The 27,727-nt window shown below is 46.4% G+C and overlaps 1 protein-coding gene across 4 annotated transcripts in view; it reads right to left on the bottom strand.

Annotated features, from left to right (window-relative positions):
- Positions 1-27,727, bottom strand: part of FAM120B (family with sequence similarity 120 member B) — a 650,519-nt gene that overhangs the window by 455,323 nt on the left and 167,469 nt on the right. For all 4 annotated transcript variants that reach the window (XM_063917695.1, XM_063917694.1, XM_063917697.1 and 1 more), the window contains 2 exons: positions 12,031-12,132; positions 2,778-2,950 (listed from right to left, as the gene is read on the bottom strand). In XM_063917695.1, coding sequence (XP_063773765.1) covers positions 2,778-2,950; positions 12,031-12,132 — 275 coding nt within the window. The remainder of the gene's footprint in view (positions 1-2,777; positions 2,951-12,030; positions 12,133-27,727) is intronic.

Here is a 27,727-nt window from a genome sequence, read left to right as displayed (position 1 = left end):
GCAGTGCAGGGGAGAGTCCTGGGAGCCTTCCTCACAGCGGAGCTGAGCAGGAAAATGGCGCTGTGTGCTGAGGAGAATAAGCCCCGCCCCCTATTTCGGCGGGCTCTTCTCCCGGAGTTTGTGAGATCTGGCAGGGGTTAAATACATCCATATAGCCTCAAGGACTATATGTGATGTATTTTTAGCCATAAGAAAGGTATTATACATTGCTGCCCAGGGCGCCCCCCCCCAGCGCCCTGCACCCTCAGTGACCGCTGTGTGAAGTGTGCTGACAACAATGGCGCACAGCTGCAGTGCTGTGCGCTACCTCATGAAGACTGAAAAGTCTTCTGCCGCCTGTTTCTGGACCTCTTCAATCTTCGGCATCTGCAAGGGGGGTCGGCGGCGCGGCTCCGGGACCGGACTCCATGGCTGGGCCTGTGTTCGATCCCTCTGGAGCTAATGGTGTCCAGTAGCCTAAGAAGCCAATCCATCCTGCACGCAGGTGAGTTCACTTCTCTCCCCTAAGTCCCTCGATGCAGTGAGCCTGTTGCCAGCAGGACTCACTGAAAATAAAAAACCTAAAAACTTTTTCTAAGCAGCTCTTTAGGAGAGCCACCTAGATTGCACCCTGCTCGGACGGGCACAAAAACCTAACTGAGGCTTGGAGGAGGGTCATAGGGGGAGGAGCCAGTGCACACCACCTGATCCTAAAGCTTTATTTTTGTGCCCTGTCTCCTGCGGAGCCGCTAATCCCCATGGTCCTGACGGAGTCCCAGCATCCACTAGGACGTCAGAGAAACATAGTGTTGATGGACTCTATTTTCTATCATTGAAATATTGGGGATGACCGCTGACTTCCATTTGGAGGCAATGGCGGCTTTAGAGGCTATGAGGATATGGCCTAAGAGATATCTATCAGCGCAAGACATCTCCTTCTCGTAATAGTGGAAGAGTGCCAAAAGGGGGTCTGGCAGAAGGACAACTCCTAGTATGTGGGAAATGAACAAGAACACCTCACTCCATAGCGCTCGGATTTTCGGACATAACCAAAAAATATGTAGAATATCTCCCACCATCCCGCAATCTCTCCAGCAACTAGCGGAGATATCAGGCCAGATCTTGTGCAAACGGTCCGGCGTTAAATATACCCTGTGAACCAGTTTGTAATACATTTCACAATGGTTTACGCATTTGGAGATTCTAAAACAGGATTTAAAGATATCTTTCCAGACATCTTCAGTGAAGACTGCAGGGAGATCTTTTTCCCATTTAGTCTGTGCGGGGAATACCCCATGGTGGGATTCGATCACAAGATGCTGGTACCATCTAGATATACCTCTCCTATTGCCGCTAGGCACTAGAAGTGACATCAGTATTTTAGGGAAGTCAGTATGTGGGACTCGACTGGGAGAGCAGCTTTGAAGCCAATGTCGCAATTGTAGATATTTATGAAAATCTTGTTTGGGTACCTGAAATTGTTCTTGGAGTAGGGAGAAGGGGACTAAAGCGCCCTCTTGAAGAACATCTTTTAGAATGGTGAGACCCAAGTCCCGCCAGTGGTGTAATTGCAAATCTGGGATCGATAGGGCTATTGCATGGAGAGACAGCTGGGGGGAGGGCAGAGCACCAGGAGGGAGAGACCTAGTCACGTCCTTCCATGCCAACAGCGTTGCATGGATTGCGGGGCACTCAGCAACTCTAGCTGGGAGTGATTTGATGGGCAACCATAACAAGTCTGATAGTGTAAAGGGGGATATTGCGTCCTGTTCAAGGGATACCCATGGTTTAAAATTGCCCTGAGTGAGCCAATCTCTAGCCTGGGAGAGTAAACAAGCAATATGGTATCTCTCTAAATCTGGATATGCGACTCCACCGGCACACTTTGGAGCGGTTAATGTAGATTTCGCTATTCTCGGCTTTGAGCCCCCCCATATATATTTAGTTAATAGACGATTGAATCTATTACAAACATCTTTGGGGAATGTCCTTGGGATGGTACGGAAGAGATACATCAATTTTGGTAAAAGAACCATCTTCGCAGCTGCCACCCGTCCGACCCACGGGCACATTTTCTAAACTGAGTCTGGTAGGAGGGGCATACAAGGAGGAGCCAGCCCACACTATTAAACTCTTAAAGTGCCAATGGCTTCTACTGGACCCGTCATTACCCCATGGTACTAAATGGAACCCCAGCATCCTTTAGGACGTAAGAGAAATTAATAAATGATAGTTGGTGTCAGATAAGTAGTGTCTCAGAAAATGCTGATCAAACAAAAAAACGGAGGATCTGTTCTATGAATTAAAATGCCTTGTAAATAATAGGTCAGAAGAGAATGGACTGGACTTGGTTAATCTTTCAGGAAGGACACAATAAGATGAACCTTGATGTGGATGGGCTACAGTAGCAGTTGAAAACAGTGAATTCCAACCACTTCAACAAAGAACTCGAGAGCGAGGCTACAGAAGGACACAGGCTCACAAAAAGTGGACAGCTGATTATTGGAAAACACCTGGGGGTCTATTCATGTAACAGTGAAAAGCTCTAAATCAGTGACAACATGGCCTTTTGTCCTATTCAGAGAAGGGGTTGCTGAGGAGAAATCTCAGAATTCCCCTATACAGTAGTACGGGGAAAGCCCTTCACACCTGCACTGACTTGATCAGTCACATGCCTTCAGCTGTGCTAGGCTACATGAAGAAAATACTGAAAACAACAGATAATACACATTTTTGTTTTAACTCTGCAGCACATTGTTCCTATTGCCACAAATGCAAAACTTAAATAAGAACGTTACCTGCACTGCGATATATACAAGTAGGCAGCATGTAACAGCAAGAGAGCTACTAAGGCTGCTGAATTCCTCTGTCCATCTTTCTACATTGAAACAAGCCAGGCATGTGTAAAAGCGTTGTCTTTGAATATCAGGCTCTTCAGAGAGCCAGAGCCTCCTGGCAGTTGGTGTTCCACCTACACATATACAATAAAACATTTTAGTCAACAGTAATTCTTGCCACCTGTAAATATAGTTCCTTTACTTTGATTAAACACATAGGGTGGAATTCAACTGATGGCAAACGGATTTACCTGGTCAAATTCGCACGACACCTGATGCACTCTACGGCAGCAGGACCTTGCTCAAAAGTCTTTGCTACCACAAACGGTAGTAAGCACTTTTGAGCAAAAGTGCTGCTAATTGGGCAGGGGGAAGAGTGCAAATCGGGCTGCCACTGCCACTTCTGACATCTAAATTTCCCCCATTGACTAAAGACAATAAAAAAAAAGATTTATGGTAGACTTACCATTGTTAAATCTCTTCCTGCGAGGTACATTGGTTCCACAGGGAAAACATTGGGGTGTAGAGATGGATCTTGATCCAGGCACCAACAGGCTAAAGCTTTAGACTGTCCCAGGATGCAATGGGGCCTCCTCTTCAACCCCACCTTCAGCCACTGTGAGCTCAGTTTCGTTAACCAGTCCAATGCAGGAGCAGGTAAAAGAGAAGGCTGATGTTAGTCACATAGAACCACAGTCTCACGACAGGAGAAGGGACAAGCGGCTAATGCCATAGAAACCCATAGAAGCTAGGTGCGTCAGGGTGGGTGCCCTGTGGAACCAATGTACCTCGCAGAAAGAGATTTAACAATGGTAAGTCTACCATAAATCTCCTTTTCTACAGCGGTGTACATTGGTTTCCACAGGGAAAACATTGGGGATGTTCTAAAGCAGTTCCTCATGGGAGGGGTCGTGCCGTAGCGGGTGTGAGAACCCGGCATCCAAAGGAAGCATCCTGGGAGGCGGAAGTATCAAAGGCATAGAACCTAATGAACGTGTTCACTGAGGACCACGTAGCCGCCATGCACAATTGTTCAGCGGACGCGCCTCAGGGGGCCGCCCAAAATGGTTCAACAGAACGAGTAGAATGGGCTTTAATAGCAGCAGGAGCTGGAAGACCAGCCTGTGCATATGCTTGTGTAATCACCACTCTAATCCATCTGGCCAATGTTTGCTTGTTCACAGGCCAGCCACGTTTGTGAAAACCACAAAGTGCAAAAAGGGTATCTGACCTCTGAATAGAGGCAGTCCTCTCCACGTAAATATGGAGAGCCCGTACCACATCCAAAGACCGCTCTTTGGAGGACAATCCAGAAGAGATAAAAGCCGGAACCACAATCTCTTGGTTAAGGTGGAAAGATGACACCACCTTAGGTAGATAACCAGGGCGAGTTCTAAGAACTGCCCAGTCACGGTGAAAAATCAGAAAGGGTGGACGACAGGATAAAGCGCCTAAGTCCGACACCCTCCTGGCAGAGGCAATAGCCAGTAAGAACAGGACCTTGACCGTAAGCCATTTAAGGTCCACTGACTCAAGAGGTTCAAATGAAGATTCTTAGAGCGCATTCAGGACAACAGACAAATCCCATGGAGCCACAGGAGGGACATAGAGAGGCTGAATCCATAAAACACCGAGTGAAAGTGTGAACATCAGGAATAGATGCAATTTTTCTCTGAAACCACACCAACAAGGCAGATATATGAACCTTGAGGGAGGCCAGACGAAGGCCTAAATCCAGGTCTTGTTGTAGAAAAGCCAGAAGTCTGGAAGTACTGAATTTGTAAGCATCGTAATTCTTAGCAGCACACCAGTTGAAGTAGCATTCTGGGAGGCGGAAGCATCAAAGGCATAGAACCTAATAAACGTGTTCACTGAGGACCACGTAGCCACCTTGCACAATTGTGCTGTGGACACGCCATGACAGGCCGCCCAAGAGGATCCAACAGACTGAGTAGAATGGGCTATAATAGCAGCAGGAGCTGGGAGTCCAGCCTGCACATAAGTTTGTGCAATCACCATTCTAATCCATCTGGCGAAGGTTTGCTTATTCGCAGGCCAGCCACGTTTGTGGAAACCAAACAGTACAAAGAGGGTATCTGACCTCCTGATAGAGGCAGTCCTCTCCACATATATACGGAGAGCCCATACAACATCCAAAGACCGTTCTTAGGAGGACAATTTGGAAGAGATGAAGGCTGAAACCACAATCTCTTGAATGAGGTGAAAAGATGACACCACCTTAGGTAAATAACCAGGGCGAGTTCTATGAACTGCTCAGTCAAGATGAAATATCAAAAAGGGTGGATGACAGGACAAAGTGCAGAAGTCTGACACCCTTCTAGCAGAGGCAATAGCCAGAAGAAACAGGACCCTGGCTGTGAGCCATTTAAGTTCAAATGGAGACTCTTGAAGGGCATTCAGGACAACAGACAAATCCCATGGAGCCACAGGAGGGACATAGGGAGGTTGAATCCGCAGTACGCCCTGAGTTAATGTATAAAAGTCGGGTATAGATGCAATTTTTCTCTGAAACCACACCAACAAGGCAGATATGTGAACCTTGAGGGAGGCCAGACGAAGTCCTAAATCCAGGCCTTGTTGCAAAAAAGCCAGAAGTCTGGAAGTAATCATAATTCTTAGCAGCACACCGGGTGAAGTAAGAATTCTAGACCTTATAGTAAATCCGCGCAGATGCCGGATTGCGGGCCTTCAGCATAGTTTGGATAACCACCTCGAAGAAACCTTTGGCCCTCAGGAGTGAAGCTTCAAGAGCCACGCCATCAAAGCCAGTCTGGTCAGGTCCGTGTAGACACAAGGGCCCTGAATGAGGAGTCATCGGCATTGAGGAAGTAGAAGAGGACGTTCTATCGATAGACCCTGTAGACCTGAGAACCAATGCCGCCTGGGCCATGCTGGAGCGACTAGAATTAGTATTCATCCTTCTTGTTTGAACTTCCGCAGTACCCTGGGCAGAAGTGACACTGGAGGGAACACATATGGCAGACGAAAGTTCCATAGAATTGGCAGTGCATCCACGAACGCTGCTTGAAGATCCCTGGTTCTTGATCCGAAGACTGACACTTTGTGATTGTGTCGAGACGCCATCAGGTCTATATCTGGTAGGCCCCACTTGTCTACTAGAAGTTAAAAGACTTCCTGATGAAGACTCCACTCTCCGGTGTGCACGTCCTGACGACTGAGGAAATCCGCTTCCCAGTTGAGGACTCCCGGAGTGAACACTGCCGATATTGCTGGCAGATGGCGTTCCGCACAACAACGGATTTTTGACACCTCCATCATTGCCATGCGGCTTTGAGTGTCGCCTTGATGGTTTATGTACACCACCGTGATGGCGTGGTCTGGCCGTACTTGAACAGACCTGTTCTGTATCAGAGGCAGGGCGAGAGACAAAGCATTGATCATTGCCCCAACCCCTCAGACTGGCGTCCGTAGTCAGTAGGACCCATTTGGAGATTCAGAAGGGACGGTCCCTGCTCAACTGCTGGTCCTGTAGCCACCAGGTCAGCGACAGACGAACCTCTGGAGTAAAGGAGATCATGTGAGACTTGATCCGATGAGGTAGGCCGTTCCACTTGGAAAGGATTAACCTCTGCAGAGGGCGGGAATGAAATTGAGCGTACTCTAACATGTCGAACGCTGACACCATGAGGCCTAGTACTTGCATAGCCGAGTGTATCGACACTCCTGGGCGAGACAGGAAGTATCTGATCCTGTCCTGAAGTTTCAGGCCCTTCTCTGGAGACAGAAACAGCCGTTGGCGGTGTGTGTCCAGTAGTGCCCCCAGGTGCACCATGTTCCGAGCAGGGACCAGCAAGGACTTCTTCCAGTTGATGAGCCACCTGTGGGCTTGTAGGAAGTCTAACATCAGGTGTAGATGACTGATGAGGGCATCGTGAAAGTTTGCCAGAATCAGCAAGTCATCCAGAAATGGCACGATTCTAACTCCCTGGCGACGGAGATAGGCCGTCATCACGGCCATAACCTTGGTGAAGATCCAAGGTGCCATGGCCAGTCTAAACGGCAGAGCCTGGAATTGATAGTGAGGGTTGCCAATAGCAAACTGCAGATATTGCTGATGTGATATGGCAATAGGTATATTCAGGTAAGCATCTTGTATGTCTAGGGATACCATGTAATCTCTGGGTTCCATGGTCAGTACAATTGACCGCAGTGTTTTCATACGGAACTTGGGACACTCTCACAAACTTGTTCAGTGATTTGAGGTTGAGTATAGGCCGGAAAGACCCATTGGGTTTCGGGACTAGAAACAGGGTCGAGTAGTATCCTCCGTCCCTCTGGGACATAGGTACCGGCACTACCACTCCTGTATCCAGGAGGGAACGCACAACCAGACGTAGAGCTTGCGCCTTCAACGGATCCGAAGGAATAACCATTGTGCAGAACTGGAAAGGGGGACGTCTCTTGAAAGAGACTGCGTACCCGAGAGAGACAACTTCTCGCACCCATGCATCTGAAGTGGTCTTTAACCAGACCTGGGTGAATCGCAGAAGTCTGCCTCCCACCCTGGGGTCCTCCAGGATTGTTTTGCATTGGGCTTGGTGGTTTCGGTCTCGGGAATGCCTGACCTTTTGCTTTCCCTTGAGGCCGAAAGGAGCGAAAAGTGATACCTTTTGCCTTCTGTGCAGAAGGATTAGTATTCGGGAGAAATGCAGTCTTAGCAACCGCTAAATCAGTCACAATCTTATTGAGATCTTCCCCAAATACGATGTCTCCCTTAAAAGGGAGTACCCCCAAGGTCTTTTTGGAGTCCAGGTACAACTTCCACGACCTCAACCACAGAATACGGCGAGCCAGGATGGACATAGTTGATGCCTTGGTCGCTAGCACACCTGCCTCAGAGGACGCCTCCTGAATGTAATAGGCGGTGGTGGTAACGCGAGACAGGTACTGTCTGGCAATGTCCAATATATCCTGAGGCAGCTCCTCCTCTAATGCCTGAACCCTTTGCTTCAATTCCTTTTGCAGCCCAGGAGGCTGCTATAGTGGGTCTATGTACAGCCCCTGTAAAGGAGTAAATAGACTTCAGGCAACCCTCCACACTCTTATCTGTCTGTTCCTTCAGTGAGGTGACAGTAGTGACATGTAGAGTAGATGACACCACGAGACGGGTGACATGGGAATCCACCGGTGGTGAATTTTTCCACTTGTTATACAACTCAGAAGGGAGAGGATAACGAGCTACCATTTTTTTTAGATAGGGAGAATTTCTTTCCTGGCGAAGACCAGGGTTCTTGACGAATGTCTACTAAATGGTCAGAATGCGGTAATAATATTTTAGTTACCTTCTGATGTTTAAACTTATCAGGTTTCTTAGACACAGTAGTGGGATCCACATCATCATCTATTTGTAGAATTTGCTTAATAGTAACCACTAGGTCAGGAACATCAACCTGAGTTGTAGAGTCCTCGTCAGAAGCAGCTGTATCGGTGTCTGACGGGTCAGTATACTCCCCTTCCTCATCAGAAGAGATTAGTGGATTGTGAGGAGGAAGTGGCCCGCTTAGATGACCCCTTGACACCAGAGTGACGTGGGGTAGGTTTACATCTAACCAAAGATTGATTCAATTGCTGCAACTGGGTAGACAAATTATCTGTCCAAGGCGGATTTACCATAGGGACAATATGTGGCTGCAATGGCACAGGAGGTCCCAAAGGGGGCGTAAGGCTTGTCACAAGCGTATTGAGCATAGATGAGAACGCTGCCCAAGGTGGCTCCTGATTGGTTACAGGAGCTGCAGACTGACTGGGAGATGTATGGCAGATATTACACAGGCCATCATACAAAGCTTCCCCCTCAGGCAAGTCCCTGGCGCATGCACTGCATGATACAGGAGCGTCCGTGGATTTCCCGCCCTTTGTGTTAGACATTTTAGTGAATGTAACCGCAGAGCGTACGAGTACGATACAGCCAGACAGAGTACACTATCTGTGAATAAATCCCCTAGTACAGTATGTGACTACATACACAGTACACAACACCAGCGAATAAATCCGGTAGTATGTGACTGAGTACACAATAAAATACACTTGACGGTAAATATTATGCAGCACTATATATGAGACCCTGACGCACCTAGTCCCTTAGGGTACAAAATACAGTGATAGACACAGCTGTGATACACTGAAAGTGAAGTGAAATCCACACAGCAGATACAGGCACACACGGTCACAGTGACAATGCAGATAATTATTGTAGTAAGACAATAAAACTGCACTGGATTATTATATATATATATATATATATATATTTTTTTTTTTTTTTTGCAGGAAAATATAGAACAGCGCCTACGTATATCTATTAAGACACAGTGGTGGGTGTTTAAAAGAATTTATTTTCTAAAAACCCTTTTTACTTAGCACAACACACCTCATAAGTGGATGAGTGGCAGCTCCTATACAGTATGTAAAGATTAAGAAAATTGAGTAAATAGAAGCGCCTACTAGTGTCAGTGAAAAAACCTGTGAGCTCAGGTGTAGTAAATAAAACAATAGGTAGCAACTTAGCTTAAAAAACTTTCGGGCTGATGACTCTTAGAAGCAGGACATGTGATAAAAAGAGATAAAAGCAACATAGTGTGTACTGTTTTTTGTTTTTTTTTACAAAAGCTCAAGAATTAGGAACTCTGCTAGTTCCAATAATTATTAGGAGAGCAAGGTAAAATAAAAACAGTGACAATTTAATAGGCACAGTCCTGCCACAAATGCAGGTAACAAACGTACAAGATTAAAAAATATAAGCAGCTTATCTGTCCGTTAATGCAGGCAACAAACGTACAAGACTGAAAAATATAAACAGCTTATCTGTCCGCATATGGGAAGTCCAAGGGGTGAGCATCAAGTCCCTGTCCCAACGCGTCTTGCGTCTTGTCCTAATGTGAGGACTTCATCAAGGGAATGCCTGACCTTATGCTTTCCCTTGACGCCGAAAGGAGCAAAAAGTGATACCTTTTGCCTTCTGTGCAGAAGGATTAGTATTCGGGAGAAATGCAGTCTTAGCAACCGCTAAATCAGTCACAATCTTATTGAGATGAAGTCCTCACAATAGGACGAAATGCGTTGACAGGTCCCGTCTGGGAGATTTTCTTCCCTTCTATAGCAGCCATGCGAACCAAGACCGTGTGCCTAGAGCCGGAGCGTCTCCACCGCAAGTACCCGGGAACAGAGCCATTGGGAGTATGCAACGCCGCTTGGGAGGTAACAGAGACGCAGCACAGAATGTCACCTTGACATGTAAGTGCTGTGTCCCTTGAAGTCTTCGAAAAGCTTTTTCAGGCCTGCCCAGTGCAGATTCCCTATTAAGTGACCTGCTTCTGCAGGCACCAACTCGAAAACAGAGCTCACAGTACCTGGAGGCGGGGTTGTAGAGGAGGCACAAATGCATCCTGGGACAGTCTAAAGCTTTAGCCTGTTGGTGCCTGGCTCAAGATGTTTTCCCTGTGGAAACCAATGTACCCCGCTGCAGAAACACAGTTTGACCTGCGTTTACCTACTGTGAACCTATCCACAGTAAACGTGGCATACAGGCAGGCAGATACATGACAAATACTATTTAAAATAAAACTGAAAACTGGCTTTGTCGGTTAATCTAAAAAATATATAATTAATTCAAATGTATCGGAACAAAATAATTAAATGGGTCTTTAACGGACATTTCAACAACCATTTTATCTAAAATGAATGGTGACTAATGGCTTGCAGGCATTGTCAGGTGCTGAAAGGCAGTAGGGATATATATACAAACATTCTTTTGCATGTTAGGCCAAAGGATGTCACCTTTTTAAATGCTTTATGAACAAGAGAACACCAACCTGATTGAAAACTGACCCTACTTTCAAGTCAAGTTAAATATATGTTTGTTTATTTCTGTGTCTGGCATACTTGGTGTAACTTCAGTTCCATTCATGGGGCAGGCTTGGGCCAAATGTCTGCCCAGGGATAACACTGAACTTGTGCAAGGCTTGTGCTTCTAAGGAATGTAAACTATACGGCAGAAGGCATAAGTCTTTGTAATGTCATGGAGTAAAACATATCACTCAGGAAAAAGAAAAGAAAGATTAAAGTTGACAATGACCCCATGACAGTGGACGTCAAGTGCTTATAAAAGGAGATTTATTATTACGATAGATATGCCAGTAATTTCCTGCACTCCTAAACATTAATAATGAATAGGAAAATGCAAAAAAAAAAAAAAAAGGAATAAACCCCACATTTCTTTGTTTTAAGTGAACAGACTACAAAATAAATAAATAAAAATCACAAATAAATAATTTGAAACTACCCGTTAGATCAAAATGTCAATATTCATGTAGATTTGCCCAAATCTGTTAATCCCACAAAATGTCACTAATTGCAGGATAAGATCTATATCACCCTGAAAGCCACTAAAACTATCATCCACACATTTATTTCCCACCTTCAGTAAAGTATCTACTCTTTGGCCTAACCCACTGCCACCTTGCCCATCTATAATCTATGCTCAACTCCACTGTCAACTTATTTTCTTCTCCTGCTCTCTCTCTGCTAATTTTCCCAATAGTTACCGATTCCATCCAGAATAAAATTCGAAACTCGCTTGTCAAAATCTACAACCTTGAATAGATAGCATGACGAGGTGATTCAACACTAACAAAATGTCTTTTGGGAGTTCCTATTTAAACTGCCATAAATGAGAACAGGCTAGAGTGATTATTTTGCAAGTGAACATACATCTGCATAAACTACAATGCAATCCAGGTAGTCAGTGAGCCACATAGACATGCAGTATATTATACAAAGTGCATATAATTGACATTCCTTATTTTATTTTTTGTTAATCATTAAAATAATTGAAACAAAATGGTAGTACCAAAAATCTGCTTGGACATAACATTACATATGTGAACTTCATACCTCTCAGCATTGTAGGTGAGCAGATTGGGGCAGGAGGTGTGGCCATGCCTTAAAGATGGCAAGTCTGCACCAGGGTGGACCTACCGCGATCAGAACATGGAATACCGATCATAACAGCAGGACAGAACCCTTAAATCAGGACAGACCCACTAAAATCAGGATGGTTCGGAGGTATGAATGTTGCAGGACTGCCAATGACATGGATTTAGAAATAACACTAATGATTTCAGATTCATAAAGTACCTGAATTTCAGCTTTATCTGTCTAATTCAGTATATCTCACCTGGTATGGAAAGTGGCAGTGCTGGAACAAGGTCTGGCCGTTGCAGCAGATTTCCGGGGTATACATACCACTCATGGACTATAGGACATGTACCAGGGGAACCTAAAATTACAGAAAAAAAACAAGAATTATGCTATTTACCAGTTAAAACTCTTTCTCTGACTTCATCTGGGGGACACTTCAGTACACGAGCGTAGAGTGGTATATAGGCATCAGAATGTAAAAAATTTAGTGCTTTAAAAGCTCCTCCCCACTAACCCCACCTCAGTTTGAACTTAAAGAGCCTGAAGGACAGTTTAAAGAACAACTATTTCCATCTTACTCATATAGTCAACAAATGAGGGATGGACCCAACTGTCCCCCAGATGAAGTCAGAGAAAGAGATTTAACTGGTTAATACCATAAATCTTATTTTCTCTTCCTACATCTAGGGGACACTTCATTACACATGGAAATGTACAAAAGCTACCCTTAGGGGAGGGCATGTACATACTACATCCAAAGTCAGATTCACTGGACGCAAATTTCTAAAAACTGTAAAATCTGGTGAATATATGGGTCAAGATCCTTATAGCTGTACTACATAACTGCTCTGCAGATGCCCCATTCTGAGCTGTCCCTGAAGTATCCACTGAGCAAGTGGAATGAACTGAACTCTAACTGGAACAACTCAATCAGCCGCTGTATATGGTTGCTTAATTGTGGCCATAATTCATCTAGCTATCACCTGTTTAGATGCTAGCCTAGCCAACCTCCTTCTAGCATCAGAGGAATCAGTCTTTCCCATACCTGACCAAGTATTTTCTAATACTTTGAAAACATCTAAAAAGGGACAATTTCCTTGCTAACTGACTTGTCTGATTCAGAAAAAGAGGAAAACACTATTTCTTGATTAAATTAAGTCAGACACTAAGTTAAAAGAGAGACATGTACGAACAGTGCTCTAGTTATAGATGACTAGATATGAAGATTTACAGGATAAAGCTCCTAATTCTGACACTTTTCTGGCTGATGTAATGGCCAGGAGAAAATAGGATTTTAATACCTACCGGTAAATCCTTTTGTCTTAGTCCGTAGAGGATGCTGGGGTCACTTCAAGAACCATGGGGTTTAGACGGGATCCGCAGGAGACATGTGCACTTTAAGACTTTCAAATGGTGTGACCTGGCTCCTCCCTCTATGCCCCTCCTCCAGACTCCAGTTTAAGGAACTGTGCCCAGGGAGACGGACATTTCGAGGAAAGGATTTATTGTTAAACCACGGTGAGCATCTTACCAGCTCACACATCAAGCATGCGGCAGAACGTGGCATTCCACAGAACACAAGCCAACGGCATGAAGAATTTGCAGCAATATGCTGACAAAAATCGTAACACAACCTGTGTGTAACCACAAATAATTACTGCAGATACAGTACGCACGGGTGTAGTACAGTATGCCGGCGCTTGGGCTCCCGGCGACCAGCATATCGGCGCCGGGAGCCCGTCCGCCTGCATACCGACAGCGCGGCATGCGCAAAGGAACCCCTTGCGGCAATGGTGGAACGCTACGCGCGCCGCACTATTTTATTCTCCCTCCAGGGGGGTCGTGGACCCCCACGAGGGAGAATAGTTGTCGGTATGCCGGGTGTGGGGATTCCGGCGCCGGTATACTGTGCGCAGGAATCCCGACATTTGGCATACAGAAGACCACCTAGTACGCACTGGGATGGGCGCCCAGCATCCTCTACAGACTAAAAGAAAAGGATTGACCGGTAGGTATTAAAATCCTATTTTCTCATACGTCCTAGAGGATGGTGGGGTCACTTCAAGAACCATGGGGTTATACCAAAGCTCTAGAACGGGCGGGAGAGTGCGGATGACTCTGCAGCACCGATTGACCAAACATGAGGTCCTCAGCGGCCAGGGTATCAAACTTGTAAAACATTTCAAAAGTGTTTGAACCCAACCAAACAGCTGCTCGGCAAAGTTGCAATGCCGAGAACCCCCGGACAGGTGCCCAGGACGAGCCCACCTTCTAGTAGAATGGGCCTCCACCGATTTCGGTAACGGCAATCCAGCCGTGGAATGAGCATGCTGAATCGCACTACAGATCCAGCGCGTAATGGTCTGCTTGGAAGCAGGATACCCAATGTTGTTGAAAAATACAGAACAAACAGAGCCTCTGTTTTCCTTATCTGAGCCGTCCAGGAGACATAATTTTCAAAGCTCTAACCATAGCCAGAGACTTTGACTCAGCGAAGGAGTCAGTAGCCACAGGCACCACCATAGGTCGGTTCCTGCTGAAAAAAGGACAACACCTTCGGCAGAAACGTTGATGTGTCCTCAATTCAGCTCAGTCTTCATGGAAGATCAAATAAGGGCTCTTGTGAGATAAGGCCCCTAACTCAGACACCCGCCTTGCAGATGTCAAGGCCAACAGGATGACCGCTTTTCAAGTGAGAATCAGCAACTTCACCTTCTGTAAAGGTTCAACCACGTAATTGAAGGAACTGCAACAACACATTAAGAACCCAAGGTGCCACTGGAGGCACAAATGGAAGGTAGCCGCGCAACACGCCTTTCACGAAAGACTGAACTTATGGAAGGGAAGCCAATAGTTTTCGAAAGAAAATTGCCAATGCTGAAAACTGGACCTTAATGGAGTCCAATTTCATGCTGCATTCCCTCCAGCCCGTAGGAAATGGAGAAAACACCCTAACTGAAACTCTTCCATTGAAGTTTTCTTGGATTCACACCAAGACACCTATTTTCACCAGAGACGGTGGTAACGTTTAGATGTTACTCCTTTCCTGGCCTGAATAAGAGTGGGGATGACTCCCTTGGGAATACCCTTTCGGGCTAGAAACCGGCTCTCAACAGCCATGCCGTCAAACGTAGCCGTGGTAAGTCCAGGTACACGCACGGCACATACTGTAGTAGGTCCTCGCGAAGAGGCCCAGGGTCTTTTTTTTTTTTTAATTCCTAAAGATCTGGGCACCAAGCCCTCCTTGGCCAGTCTGGGCAATTACATTTTTCCCGAAACCTCGTTCATCTTATGATCCCGAGAAGTTTTGGGAACGGTGGAAGTGTAGGGAATACATACACTGACCGGAATAGCCACTGGGTCACCAGTGCATCTTTTGCTATTGTCCAGGAACAATATTTCTGAAGCTTCTCGTTGTCTCATGTCTATTTGAGAAACTCCTCAAAGACTTATCACCTCTGCGAAGCCTTCTTGGTGGAAGTTCCACTCTCCCGGCTGGAGATCGTGTCTGCTGAGGAAGTCTGCTTCACAGTTGTCCACTCCTGGAATGAAAATTACCGACAGAGCCCTTACATGTTTTCCTGCCCAGAGGAGGACCTTTATCACCTCTGCCATTTCCGCTCTGCTTTTCGTTCCGCCTTGCTGTTACATTATCCAACTGGACTTGTATCCGTGGTTACCAGGACCCAGTCCTGAACTCCGAACCTGCGTTCCTCTAATAGGTACGAGCTGTGTAGCCACCACAGGAGTGAAATCCTGGCTTTCGACAACAGGACTATCTTCTGGTGCAGGTGTAGGTGGGATCCACTTTACCAACAGGTCCCACTGGAATACCCTGGCATGGAACCTGCAAAACTGTATGGCCTCGTAGGCCGTCACCATCTTTGCACTGATGGATCGATACTCTTGATGGTTTCAAACCTAGTATCACCATTTTCTGGATTACCAGAGCCTTTTCCACCAGAAGAAAAAATAAGATTTTACTTACCGATAAATCTATTTCTCGTAGTCCGTAGTGGATGCTGGGACTCCGTAAGGACCATGGGGAATAGCGGCTCCGCAGGAGACAGGGCACAAAATAAAAGCTTAAGGATCAGGTGGTGTGCACTGGCTCCTCCCCCTATGACCCTCCTCCAAGCCTCAGTTAGGATACTGTGCCCGGACGAGCGTACATAATAAGGAAGGATATTGAATCCCGGGTAAGACTCATACCAGCCACACCAATCACACCGTACAACTTGTGATCTGAACCCAGTTAACAGTATGATAAACGCAAAGGAGCCTCTGAAAAGATGGCTCACAACAATAATAACCCTAATTTTTGTAACAATAACTATATACAAGTATTGCAGACAATCCGCACTAGGGATGGGCGCCCAGCATCCACTACGGACTACGAGAAATAGATTTATCGGTAAGTAAAATCTTATTTTCTCTGACGTCCTAGTGGATGCTGGGACTCCGTAAGGACCATGGGGATTATACCAAAGCTCCCAAACGGGCGGGAGAGTGCGGATGACTCTGCAGCACCGAATGAGAGAACTCCAGGTCCTCCTCAGCCAGGGTATCAAATTTGTAGAATTTAGCAAACGTGTTTGCCCCTGACCAAGTAGCTGCTCGGCAAAGTTGTAAAGCCGAGACCCCTCGGGCAGCCGCCCAAGATGAGCCCACTTTCCTTGTGGAATGGGCTTTTACTGATTTTGGCTGTGGCAATCCTGCCACAGAATGTGCAAGCTGAATTGTACTACAAATCCAACGAGCAATCGTCTGCTTAGAAGCAGGAGCACCCAGCTTGTTGGGTGCATACAGGATAAACAGCGAGTCAGATTTTCTGACTCCAGCCGTCCTGGAAACATATATTTTCAAGGCCCTGACAACGTCAAGCAACTTAGAGTCCTCTAAGTCCCTGGTAGCCGCAGGTACCACAATAGGTTGGTTCATGTGAAATGCAGAAACCACCTTAGGTAGAAATTGAGGACGAGTCCTCAATTCCGCCCTGTCAGAATGAAAAATTAAGTAAGGGCTTTTATGTGATAAAGCCGCCAATTCTGACACACGCCTGGCTGAAGCCAAGGCTAACAGCATCGACACCTTCCATGTGAGATATTTTAAGTCCACAGTGGAAAGTGGTTCAAACCAATGTGACTTTAGAAAACTCAACACCACATTGAGATCCCAAGGTGCCACTGGAGGCACAAAAGGAGGCTGTATGTGCAGCACCCCTTTTACAAATGTCTGAACTTCAGGTACTGAAGCCAGTTCTTTCTGGAAGAAAATCGACAGGGCCGAAATTTGAACCTTAATGGACCCTAATTTTAGGCCCATAGACAGTCCTGTTTGTAGGAAATGAAGGAAACGACCCAGTTGAAATTCCTCTGTAGGGGCCTTCTTGGCCTCACACCACGCAACATATTTACGCCAAATGCGGTGATAATGTTTTGCGGTTACGTCCTTCCTGGCTTTGACCAGAGTAGGGATGACTTCTTCTGGAATGCCTTTTTCCCTCAGGATCCGGCGTTCAACCGCCATGCCGTCAAACGCAGCCGCGGTAAGTCTTGGAACAGACAAGGCCCCTGCAGTAGCAGGTCCTTTCTTAGAGGTAGAGGCCACGGTTCGCCCGTGAGCATCTCTTGAAGTTCCGGGTACCAAGTCCTTCTTGGCCAATCCGGAACCACGAGTATAGTTCTTACTCCTCTCCTTCTTATGATTCTCAGTACTTTTGGTATGAGAGGCAGAGGAGGGAACACATACACTGACTGGTACACCCACGGCGTTACCAGAGCGTCCACTGCTATTGCCTGAGGGTCCCTTGACCTGGCGCAATATCTGTCCAGTTTTTTGTTTAGACGTGACGCCATCATGTCCACCTTTGGTTTTTCCCAACGGTTTACAATCAGGTGGAAGACTTCTGGGTGAAGTCCCCACTCTCCCGGGTGAAGGTCGTGTCTGCTGAGGAAGTCTGCTTCCCAGTTGTCCACTCCCGGAATGAACACTGCTGACAGTGCTATCACATGATTTTCCGCCCAGCGAAGAATCCTTGCAGCTTCTGCCATTGCCCTCCTGCTTCTCGTGCCGCCCTGTCTGTTTACGTGGGCGACTGACGTGATGTTGTCCGATTGGATCAACACCGCCTGACCCTGAAGCAGAGGTTTTGCTTGACTTAGGGCATTGTAAATGGCCCTTAGTTCCAGAATGTTTATATGAAGAGATGTTTCCATGCTTGACCACAAGCCCTGGAAATTCCTTCCCTGTGTGACTGCTCCCCAGCCTCTCAGGCTGGCATCCGTGGTTACCAGGATCCAATCCTGAATGCCAAATCTGCGGCCCTCTAGTAGATGAGCACTCTGCAGCCACCACAGGAGAGACACCCTTGTCCTTGGCGACAGGGTTATCCGCTGATGCATCTGCAGATGCGATCCGGACCATTTGTCCAGTAGATCCCACTGAAACGTTCTTGCATGGAATCTTCCGAATGGAATCGCTTCGTAAGAAGCCACCATTTTTCCCAGGACCCTCGTGCACTGATGCACTGAGACCTGGCCTGGTTTTAGGAGGTTCCTGACTAGCTCGGATAACTCCCTGGCCTTCTCCTCCGGGAGAAACACCTTCTTCTGGACTGTGTCCAGAATCATTCCTAGGAACAGTAGACGCGTCGTTGGAATCAGCTGCGATTTTGGAATATTTAGAATCCACCCGTGCTGACGTAACACTACCTGAGATAGTGCTACTCCGACTTCTAACTGTTCCCTGGATCTTGCCCTTATCAGGAGATCGTCCAAGTAAGGGATAATTAAAATGCCTTTTCTTCGTAGAAGAATCATCATTTCGGCCATTACCTTGGTAAAGACCCGAGGTGCCGTGGACAATCCAAACGGCAGCGTCTGAAACTGATAATGACAGTTTTGTACTACAAACCTGAGGTACCCTTGGTGAGAAGGGTATATTGGGACGTGGAGATAAGCATCTTTGATGTCCAGAGACACCATATAGTCCCCTTCTTCCAGGTTCGCTATCACTGCTCTGAGTGACTCCATCTTGAATTTGAACTTTTTTACGTAAGTGTTCAAGGATTTCAGATTTAAAATTGGTCTCACCGAGCCGTCCGGCTTCGGTACCACAAACACCGTGGAATAATACCCCTTTCCTTGTTGCAGGAGGGGTACCTTGATTATCACCTGCTGGGAATACAGCTTGTGAATGGCTTCCAAAACTGCCTCCCTGTCGGAGGGAGACTTTGGTAAAGCAGACTTCAGGAACCGACGAGGGGGAAACGCCTCGAATTCCAGTTTGTACCCCTGCGATACTACCTGTAGAATCCAGGGATCCACTTGCGAGTGAGCCCACTGCGCGTTGAAATTCTTGAGACGGGCCCCCACCATATCTGAGTCTGCTTGTAAAGCCCCCGCGTCATGCTGAAGACTTGGCAGAAGCAGGGGAGGGCTTCTGCTCCTGGGAAGCGGCTGCATGGTGCAGTCTTTTTCCTCTTCCTCTGCCCCGGGGCAGAAAGGAGTGGCCTTTTGCTCGCTTGTACTTATGGGAACGAAAGGACTGAGTTTGAAAAGACGGTGTCTTTTTCTGCTGATGTGAAGTGACCTGGGGTAAAAAGGTGGATTTTCCAGCCGTTGCCGTGGCCACCAGGTCCGATAGACCAGCCCCAAATAACTCCTCCCCTTTATACGGCAATACTTCCATGTGCCGTTTGGAATCCGCATCCCCTGACCACTGTCGCGTCCATAACGCTCTTCTGGCAGAGATGGACATAGCACTTACTCTTGATGCCAGGGTGCAAATATCCCTCTGTGCATCACGCATATATAGTAATGCATCCTTTAAATGTTCTATAGTTAACAAAATATTGTCCCTATCCAGGGTATCAATATTCTCGGTCAGGGAATCCGACCATGCGACTCCAGCACTGCACATCCAGGCTGAGGCGATTGCTGGTCGCAGTATAACACCAGTATGTGTGTATATACTTTTTAGGATATTTTCCAGCCTTCTATCAGCTGGTTCTTTGAGGGTGGCCGTATCAGGAGACGGTAACGCTACTTGTTTAGATAAACGTGTGAGCGCCTTATCTACCCTAGGGGGTGTTTCCCAACGCGCCCTAACCTCTGGCGGGAAGGGATATAATGCTAATAATTTTTTAGAAATTAGCTGTTTTTTATCGGGGGAAACCCACGCTTTATCACACACCTCATTTATTTCCTCTGACTCAGGAAAAACTATTGGTAGTTTTTTCACACCCCACATAATACCCTTCTTTGTGGTACTTGTAGTGTTTGCAAATTGCTGACATTATCACTTAATTGTTTAAATACAATCATCCAGTCAGGTGTCGACTCCCTAGGGGGTGACATCACCAACACAGGCAACTGCTCCGCCTCCACATCATTTTCCTCCTCATACATGTCGACACACGCGTACCGACACACAGCACACACACCGGGAATGCTCTGATAGAGGACAGGACCCCACTTAGCCCTTTGGAGAGACAGAGGGAGAGTCTGCCAGCACACACCCAGCGCTATATATATATACAGGGATAACCTTATATAAGTGTTATTCCCTTATAGCTGCTGTTATTATCGTTATTTGCTGCCAAAAATGCCCCCCCTTCTCTTTTTTACCCTGATTCTGAAGCAGGACTGCAGGGGAGAGTCAGGGAGCCGTCTTTCCAGCGGAGCTGTGAGGGAAAATGGCGCTTGTGTGCTGAGGAGAAAGGCTCCGCCCCTTCACGACGTCCTTATCTCCCGCTTTTTTGTGTAAAAATGGCAGGGGTTAAAATACATCCATATAGCCCAGGAGCTATATGTGATGTATTCTTTTTGCCACCTAAGGTATATACTGTTATATTGCGTCTCAGGGCGCTCCCCCCCAGCGCCCTGCACCCTCAGTGACCGGAGTGTGAAGTGTGCTGAGAGCAATGGCGCACAGCTGCGGTGCTGTGCGCTACCTTAGTCTGAAGACAGGATGTCTTCTGCCGCCGATTTCACCGGACCTCTTCGTCTCTTCTGGCTCTGTAAGGGGGACGGCGGCGCGGCTCCGGTGACCCATCCAGGCTGAACCTGTGATCGTCCCTCTGGAGCTAATGTCCAGTAGCCTAAGAAACCCGATCCACTCTGCACTCAGGTGAGTCCGTTTCTTCTCCCCTTAGTCCCACGATGCAGTGAGCCTGTTGCCAGCAGGACTCACTGAAAATAAAAAAACCTAAACTAAACTTTTATTCTAAGCAGCTCAGGAGAGCCACCTAGATTGCACCCTTCTCGGCCGGGCACAAAAATCTAACTGAGGCTTGGAGGAGGGTCATAGGGGGAGGAGCCAGTGCACACCACCTGATCCTTAAGCTTTTATTTTGTGCCCTGTCTCCTGCGGAGCCGCTATTCCCCATGGTCCTTACGGAGTCCCAGCATCCACTAGGACGTCAGAGAAACTGGTGGAACTACCCTGTCCAGAATCAGTTCGAAAGAAACAAATCTTTCCTGGAAAATTTATGATTCAACCGTGTTGTTGGAGTATGGACAGGGAGAGAGCAATGTTTTGTACCATGCGCTCACTGGATTTCGCCTTTATCAGGAGATCTTCTAGATAAGGAATTAAATTGACTCCTTCTTGACGCAGGAGGACCATCATCTCCACCATCACTTTGGTGAAAACCCTCGGCGCCGTGGAAAAAACCGAAAGGTAACGTCTGGCGTCTTGAAATTCCAGTTTGTACCCCTGGGACACTATTTGTAACACACCGGGATCCAGGTCAGATTGACTCCAATCCTGACTGAGCTGTTTTTAGATGTGCCCCCACCCGAGCTACTTCCCGCGAGGGATCCCCAGCGTCATGCTGTGGACTTGGCAGAAGCATGGGTAGACTTCTGTTCTTGGTAACCTGAAGCCGTTGTAGACATCTTCTCGCTGTACTTACTGGGCCGAAAAAGGACTGCATGTGAGGGTGATCCTTTTGCCAGTGCAGGTGCAGAGGGCACAAATGTCGACTTACCTGCGGTAGTCGCTGAGACCAACGTCGCCAGTCCCTCAGCAAATAAGGCCTCACCTTTGTATAGGAGATCCTCCATATTTCTCTTGGAATATGCATCCGCGTTCCATTGGCAAATCCCCAACGCCCGCCGAGCCGATACTGCCCTGGTAGCGGCTTGTGAACGCAAAGGTCCAATATCTTTCATTGCTCCTAGCATGTATGCGGCAGCTTCTTTGATATCTCCTATCTTAGGGAGTATTCAATCGTATCAATTTCTGATGACACGCTTTTTTACCATTTTTTTTTATTTAATTTTTTATGCGAGACACCCACGCACAAGCAATAGTGGGCCTGAGCAGTGCACTCTTTGCAACCTAAATGGATTTGAATATAGTTTTCACATTTCGGATTGCCGGCTCTTTTAGTGAAGCCATGTCAGGTGCAGGGAGAATTACCTTCTTTGTCACCCTAGACAGTGCACTATCTAACACAGGGGGTGACTGCTGGGAAAGAAAATATTAAGCTCGTGGGAGGGAGTCTTATTTGATCTATTACCCTGGAATCCCCATCGGCGACACAGGACTCAGAGTCCGTGTCAGTAGCAGTAGTCATAACATTTGTAAATGGACTTTATGTGACCCAGAGAGGGTCGCCTGCAGATGGAAGAACAGAATGCTGACAAAACACATCTTCTACATATCCAGCATGCAGCCTTATCTAATCTTTGATATGATGCATACTACCACGTATTTCTTTCACCCATGCAGGCTCTAGGTGTGTCGGTAGCATCACCACCTTACAACTCTGTGTCCCTAAAATGTCTTCCTCCAGGGAGGAACTCCCTGCCTCAGACATGTCCCACACATGTACCACACACACTCACAGACACACTGGGGCTTATAGGGACCAGACCTCTGTCAGATGGACACAGAAAGGAAAATCCAGCTCACACCCGAGCACCAAGCACACCCATCTGTGAAACATACAATTGAAAACAGACCTGCAGCGCATTTATACATAATACAAACATATACATTGCCCCCCCCCCCCCCCTCTTTGCACCCTGATACATGTCAGTAGTGAAGGGAGGACAAGCGTTTCTGTGAGGAGAAAATGGTGCTGATTAGTGCGCTGGCTTAGAGAGGAAGAAGCCCCGCCCCCTTAATGGCGCGCTTCACCCGTTCTTAAATCCAGAGTTAATTATACTGGCGGGGGTAGGACAGTGTGCCTTTTGCCATAAACAAGGATTTATGTTGCCAAGGGCGCCCCCCCCCCCCTGCGCCCTGTACCCTGCAGTTGTCAGCAGTGTGTGTGTGAGCTGTGAGGAAGAAGCTACGGCTCCTTAATGGCGCGCTTCCTTCCCGCAATTTTCAACAAATATCTATACTGGCAGGGGTTAGGACAGTGCCTTGGCACTAATGTCCCCTCTTGCCAGTGTCAAAATGAGGATTTATATGCTGCCCAGGGCGCACCCCCTCCCCCAGCACCCTGTAGTGCTGCTGAGGGAGCATGGCGCGCAGCGTGCGATCGCTGTGCGGTACCTCAGAATGCAGTCACTGAAGTCTTCTGATCTCCTTCTACTCACCTGTCTTCTGACTTCTGGCTCTGCAAGGGGGCTGACGGCGGGCTCTAAGAACGAGCATCTAGGCGTACCTAGCGATCAGACCCTCAGGAGCTAATGGTGTCCTGTAGCCAAAGAAGCAGAGCCTTTAAACTCACAGAAGTAGGCCTGACTTCTCTCCCCTAAGTCCCACGAAGCAGGGAGACTGTTGCCAGCAGTTCTCCATGAAAAGAAAAAAACTAACATAAGTCTTTTTCAGAGAAACTCAGTAGAGCTCCTCAGAGTGCATCCAGTCTCACTGAGCACAGATTCTAAACTGGAGTCTGGAGGAGGGGCATAGAGGGAGGAGCCAGGTCACACCATTTGAAAGTCTTAAAGTGCCCATGCCTCCTGCAGATCCAGTCTATACCCCATGGTTCTTGAAGTGACCCCAGCATACTCTAGGACGTATGAGAAAAACAGTTTCCAATTTACCCATTTAGGATTTACCTCCTCATCTACAGGCTCAAAACAATTAAACTGAAGAACTGTCAACAAGAGATTTAAATCCAAAGGCTCTATTGGATGCCTATACAGTATATTGGTTGTATATGTAAAATATATACAGCACTGTGCAAACGTTGAAGGCAGGTGTTGTAAAATACTGCAACTGCACACAGTTTTTGAAGGAACTTGGCAGGGAGGTTGTCCCAAACATCTTGGAGAACAACAGATCTGTGGATGTAGATTTGCTCAAATACTTCTGTCTCTTCATGCAATCCCGGGCAGACTCTATGATGTTGAGATCAGGGCTCTGTGAGGGCCATATCATCACTTCTGGGACTCCTTGTTAAACTATTAATACGTCTATTTTTTAAAAGCATTCTTACTTTGACGCATTTTTCCAAACCCGCCTAAAACTTTTGCACAGTACTGTACATGGTAAGGTGATATATAGAAAAATAGCAATTTCATAACTGGTTGTACATCACACATCTCCACTCAAGATACAGTTTTACAAATAACATTTTTCATATAGAATATACCTTGCTACAACATACAATTAAAATGTCAGCTTTAGAGCACAGTATTTAATTGCTAAAGTTCTGGAACACAGCAAAAAAGGAGATTCTGATCTATGTTTTATATCAGGCCTGGCCAACCTGTGGCTCGCCGGGTGTTGTGAATCTACAAGCACACCCTCCCACTGATTAACCGATACAGCATGAAGGGACTTGCAGTTTCACAACAGTTGGTGAACCACAAGTTGGCCAGGCTGTTTTATGATCCACAATTGCTAGCTACAGTCACCCATTCATCACACTGTATGTGTCTTAGCCACTCGTGTAACAGTATCTGATTGTTGATACTCTCCGGAGTAAATTCAATTTGGTGGAATGTGCTGCGATGCTTGGCTGTGCACACGTCTGCCATATACGAAACTTGCCACATCCCTTGTTTTCCTGAGTATCTATATGGGTGCAAAGAAAAACTAGTAATGTTGATGGCTGTTATGTGCAGTCCTCAAGGCCGAATTAAGGTCTGATGGGGACCCTTGGCAACAAACTTGTGGGGGACCCCTATCAATCACTACATATATATATATATATATATATATATATATATATTTGTAGTACAGTGTGTTTGTTTCTTACAAGTCCAGTGCATGCCGCCTCTATCGCAATACCTACCTGAGTTAATTGAGGAGGGCACCGGGATCGCTGTGTGGAATAATTGTGAGTGTCAGGAACCGCTGCTCTATATATATATATATATAATTTTTAAAGGTAAAAATATTTACCTTTTTACCTCAAAGGAGGAGCCCTAAGGAGAGCAAAAAGCTAAGCAAGGAGACCTGGGGCCCTTTGGAATAGAGTCAGCCTATCCCTGCAACATACAGTGGGTGGAGCTTGGCCTGTCGTCCTAGCACTTACAGTACTGAGTAGGGCAGTATCAGAGGCAGGAGAGGGCAGCGAAGGAGAGGCGGATTATTCTCCTCAGTGCCAGCCTTTTGACAACATCAATCTGGGGAAGGCCTGCCCAGCGGTGCGGCCTGACAAAAATTTGCAGCGACAGGCTGTGATAAACTAATAACCTATCCCATTTTCTAGAAACTAAGACACAGAGGGGTAAATTTACTAAGATGGGAGTTCTACTTAAGATGGGATGTTGCCCATAGCAACCAATCAGATTACAGGTATTATCTTCTAAAAGGTGCTAGATAAATGAGAAGTAGAATCTGATTGGTTGCCATGGGCAACATCCCATCTTAAATAGAACTCCCATCTTAGTAAATATACCCCAGAGACTACAGATTCCTGCACAATAAAATCTTTGTGATTATACTTGAAATTCTGTAGCGAAGCACAATTATTCAGCTTATATATATATATATATATATATATATATATATATATATATATACACACATACACACACACACGCACGCATACAGTATATGGTCCCAGCTCAGTCGTGGGTGATACTGAAACCTGCCAGACAGTGACACCGCACCCCGTACCTCCTCCTACCTGCACAGCCATTTGTTCACCCGTCATACCTACCAATTCTTAAGGATGGATGAAGCCACCGGGGCCTGCACTCGCTGGAGCAGATGGCAGGCTGTGCAGTTGCCCGCAGATGATGCTAAGCCTGCACTGGGAGCAAGCAGACACTGGCCTGTTATGGCGGCCGCCATGCTTCCGTGTTGCGCAAAAGCGGAGAGAGGGCTGCCCATGTGGAGTGGTTGCAGCGTGAGCATTCTGTAGCATTCCAGTATGCAGCATTGAGCCTTTGCTGGGCCACCGTGGGACGCCATCCCCTTTCTTCACTGCTGCCCGCTGCCGAATAGGGGGAAGAATGGAGACAGAGCTAAATGCTGTGCTCTGATTTTAATAGTGCTGTCTGTCACCCCTCCTTTAATCCAGAACTGCCCATTCTGGAGTACCACATCACAGCATAGCCACAGCAGCATTACAATAATAACAGTATACCACAACTCTAGAGTGCAAAAACAGTAAGTGTTATATTAATGAATATACAGAATTACTAAGGTTTTTCCTTGATTCACTGAAAAGTTATAATAGGAATACTCAGCTTTTAGCAAGGCCTCTTTAACATTCACTTAACAAAGGAAATAAAAACTTTGACAGCTTTCACATCTTGCTCTTCTAATATGATGCAAAAAAGAAGTCTACTCTGTCCAAAAAGTTTGTTTCGCTTACATATTACTATGTTTATTTAGTGACTTAAATACACAGGGTGGGGGATTGGAGGGTGTATCAAAGTATTCTTTCTTATACGATTTTAAAACAAACATCATTATCCATTAATCTTCGATTTGCGTAAGTCACAGTTAGGTCCACCTTATTAGCAGGAGAGCACTAACAAGGTGGGTGGCTTATCATATATTTGCAAATGTGTGTAACTAAGAAACATACATCTATTTTGTACAAACAGAAGAGCAACTCTATTGGTTTACTGCTCTGTGCTGAGGGATTTCTGTTTTCTTATTTGAAACAGAATATTACGTAAAAACCATTCCCTCCTAATTTAACTCTTTGCAGTGCATCCAATTTTTACATATAGCTTTATAATATACCTCTTAGGAAGCGTATCTTTGGGCACCCTATACTTGATATTTATTGATAATTAATTCTTAACTGCAACTTAATACATGACTGACAAATAACTGGCAAGGTGGGCCATAAAGTTACATCCCAAATCCCTGTTCTGCCAATAACGATCGGTGGATATTGATGATCGGTGATCCGGTGAAGAATTGGGGGGAAAAAATGCATGTTAAAAATCCCATGCTCCTGATAATTATTTGGTCAGAATCGGTGACTTGAGGCTTTCCAACACAATGGATTTCACCAATCCCCCGACCCAGGCATTGGGAGATCTGGAAATTGCCCCCATACTCCCCTAATGTATAGTCACCTTAACATAGAACTACAATACATGGTTACAAATCAGTTGTTACTGTTGAAAAAAAAACACTGCATATTATGATACATTTTAGGAGTTAGAGAGCCTGGGAATTTGATACATCTGCTGGGTACATACTTGTCCAACCGGTAGATCCGACATTAAACAAGTGTGTATCCTCAGCCGACCAAGTCGTTTACCAAATCCTGGTCACCTGTCGGGTATCCTGGGTTTTTTTTTACGCTTACGAACAAGAAAACCCAGCCGCCGACCAGACGACCAATGTTGTAGTGTACAGGCTGCTGAGACCAGTGCTTGTGACCGATCTCCATTCCCAGCAGGTCAGCACACCACAGGCGTCACATCGGTGCCGTATCCGGAGGGATCCCGGCACCATCCACCAATGTGGCACACCCGGCTGAGGCAGCAGGCACGGCAGCCGGACACGGCAGAGGGCCTGGATCCTGAGGGATCCAGTCCCCCTCAGTCATTACTGCAGAGTTTGACAGT

Source organism: Pseudophryne corroboree, chromosome 4, assembly GCF_028390025.1.
Source record: "Pseudophryne corroboree isolate aPseCor3 chromosome 4, aPseCor3.hap2, whole genome shotgun sequence".
In the NCBI taxonomy this organism is placed as follows: domain Eukaryota; kingdom Metazoa; phylum Chordata; class Amphibia; order Anura; family Myobatrachidae; genus Pseudophryne; species Pseudophryne corroboree.
The sequence above is the reverse complement of the archived record's forward strand: the minus strand, read 5'-3'. Positions and strand labels throughout refer to the sequence as shown.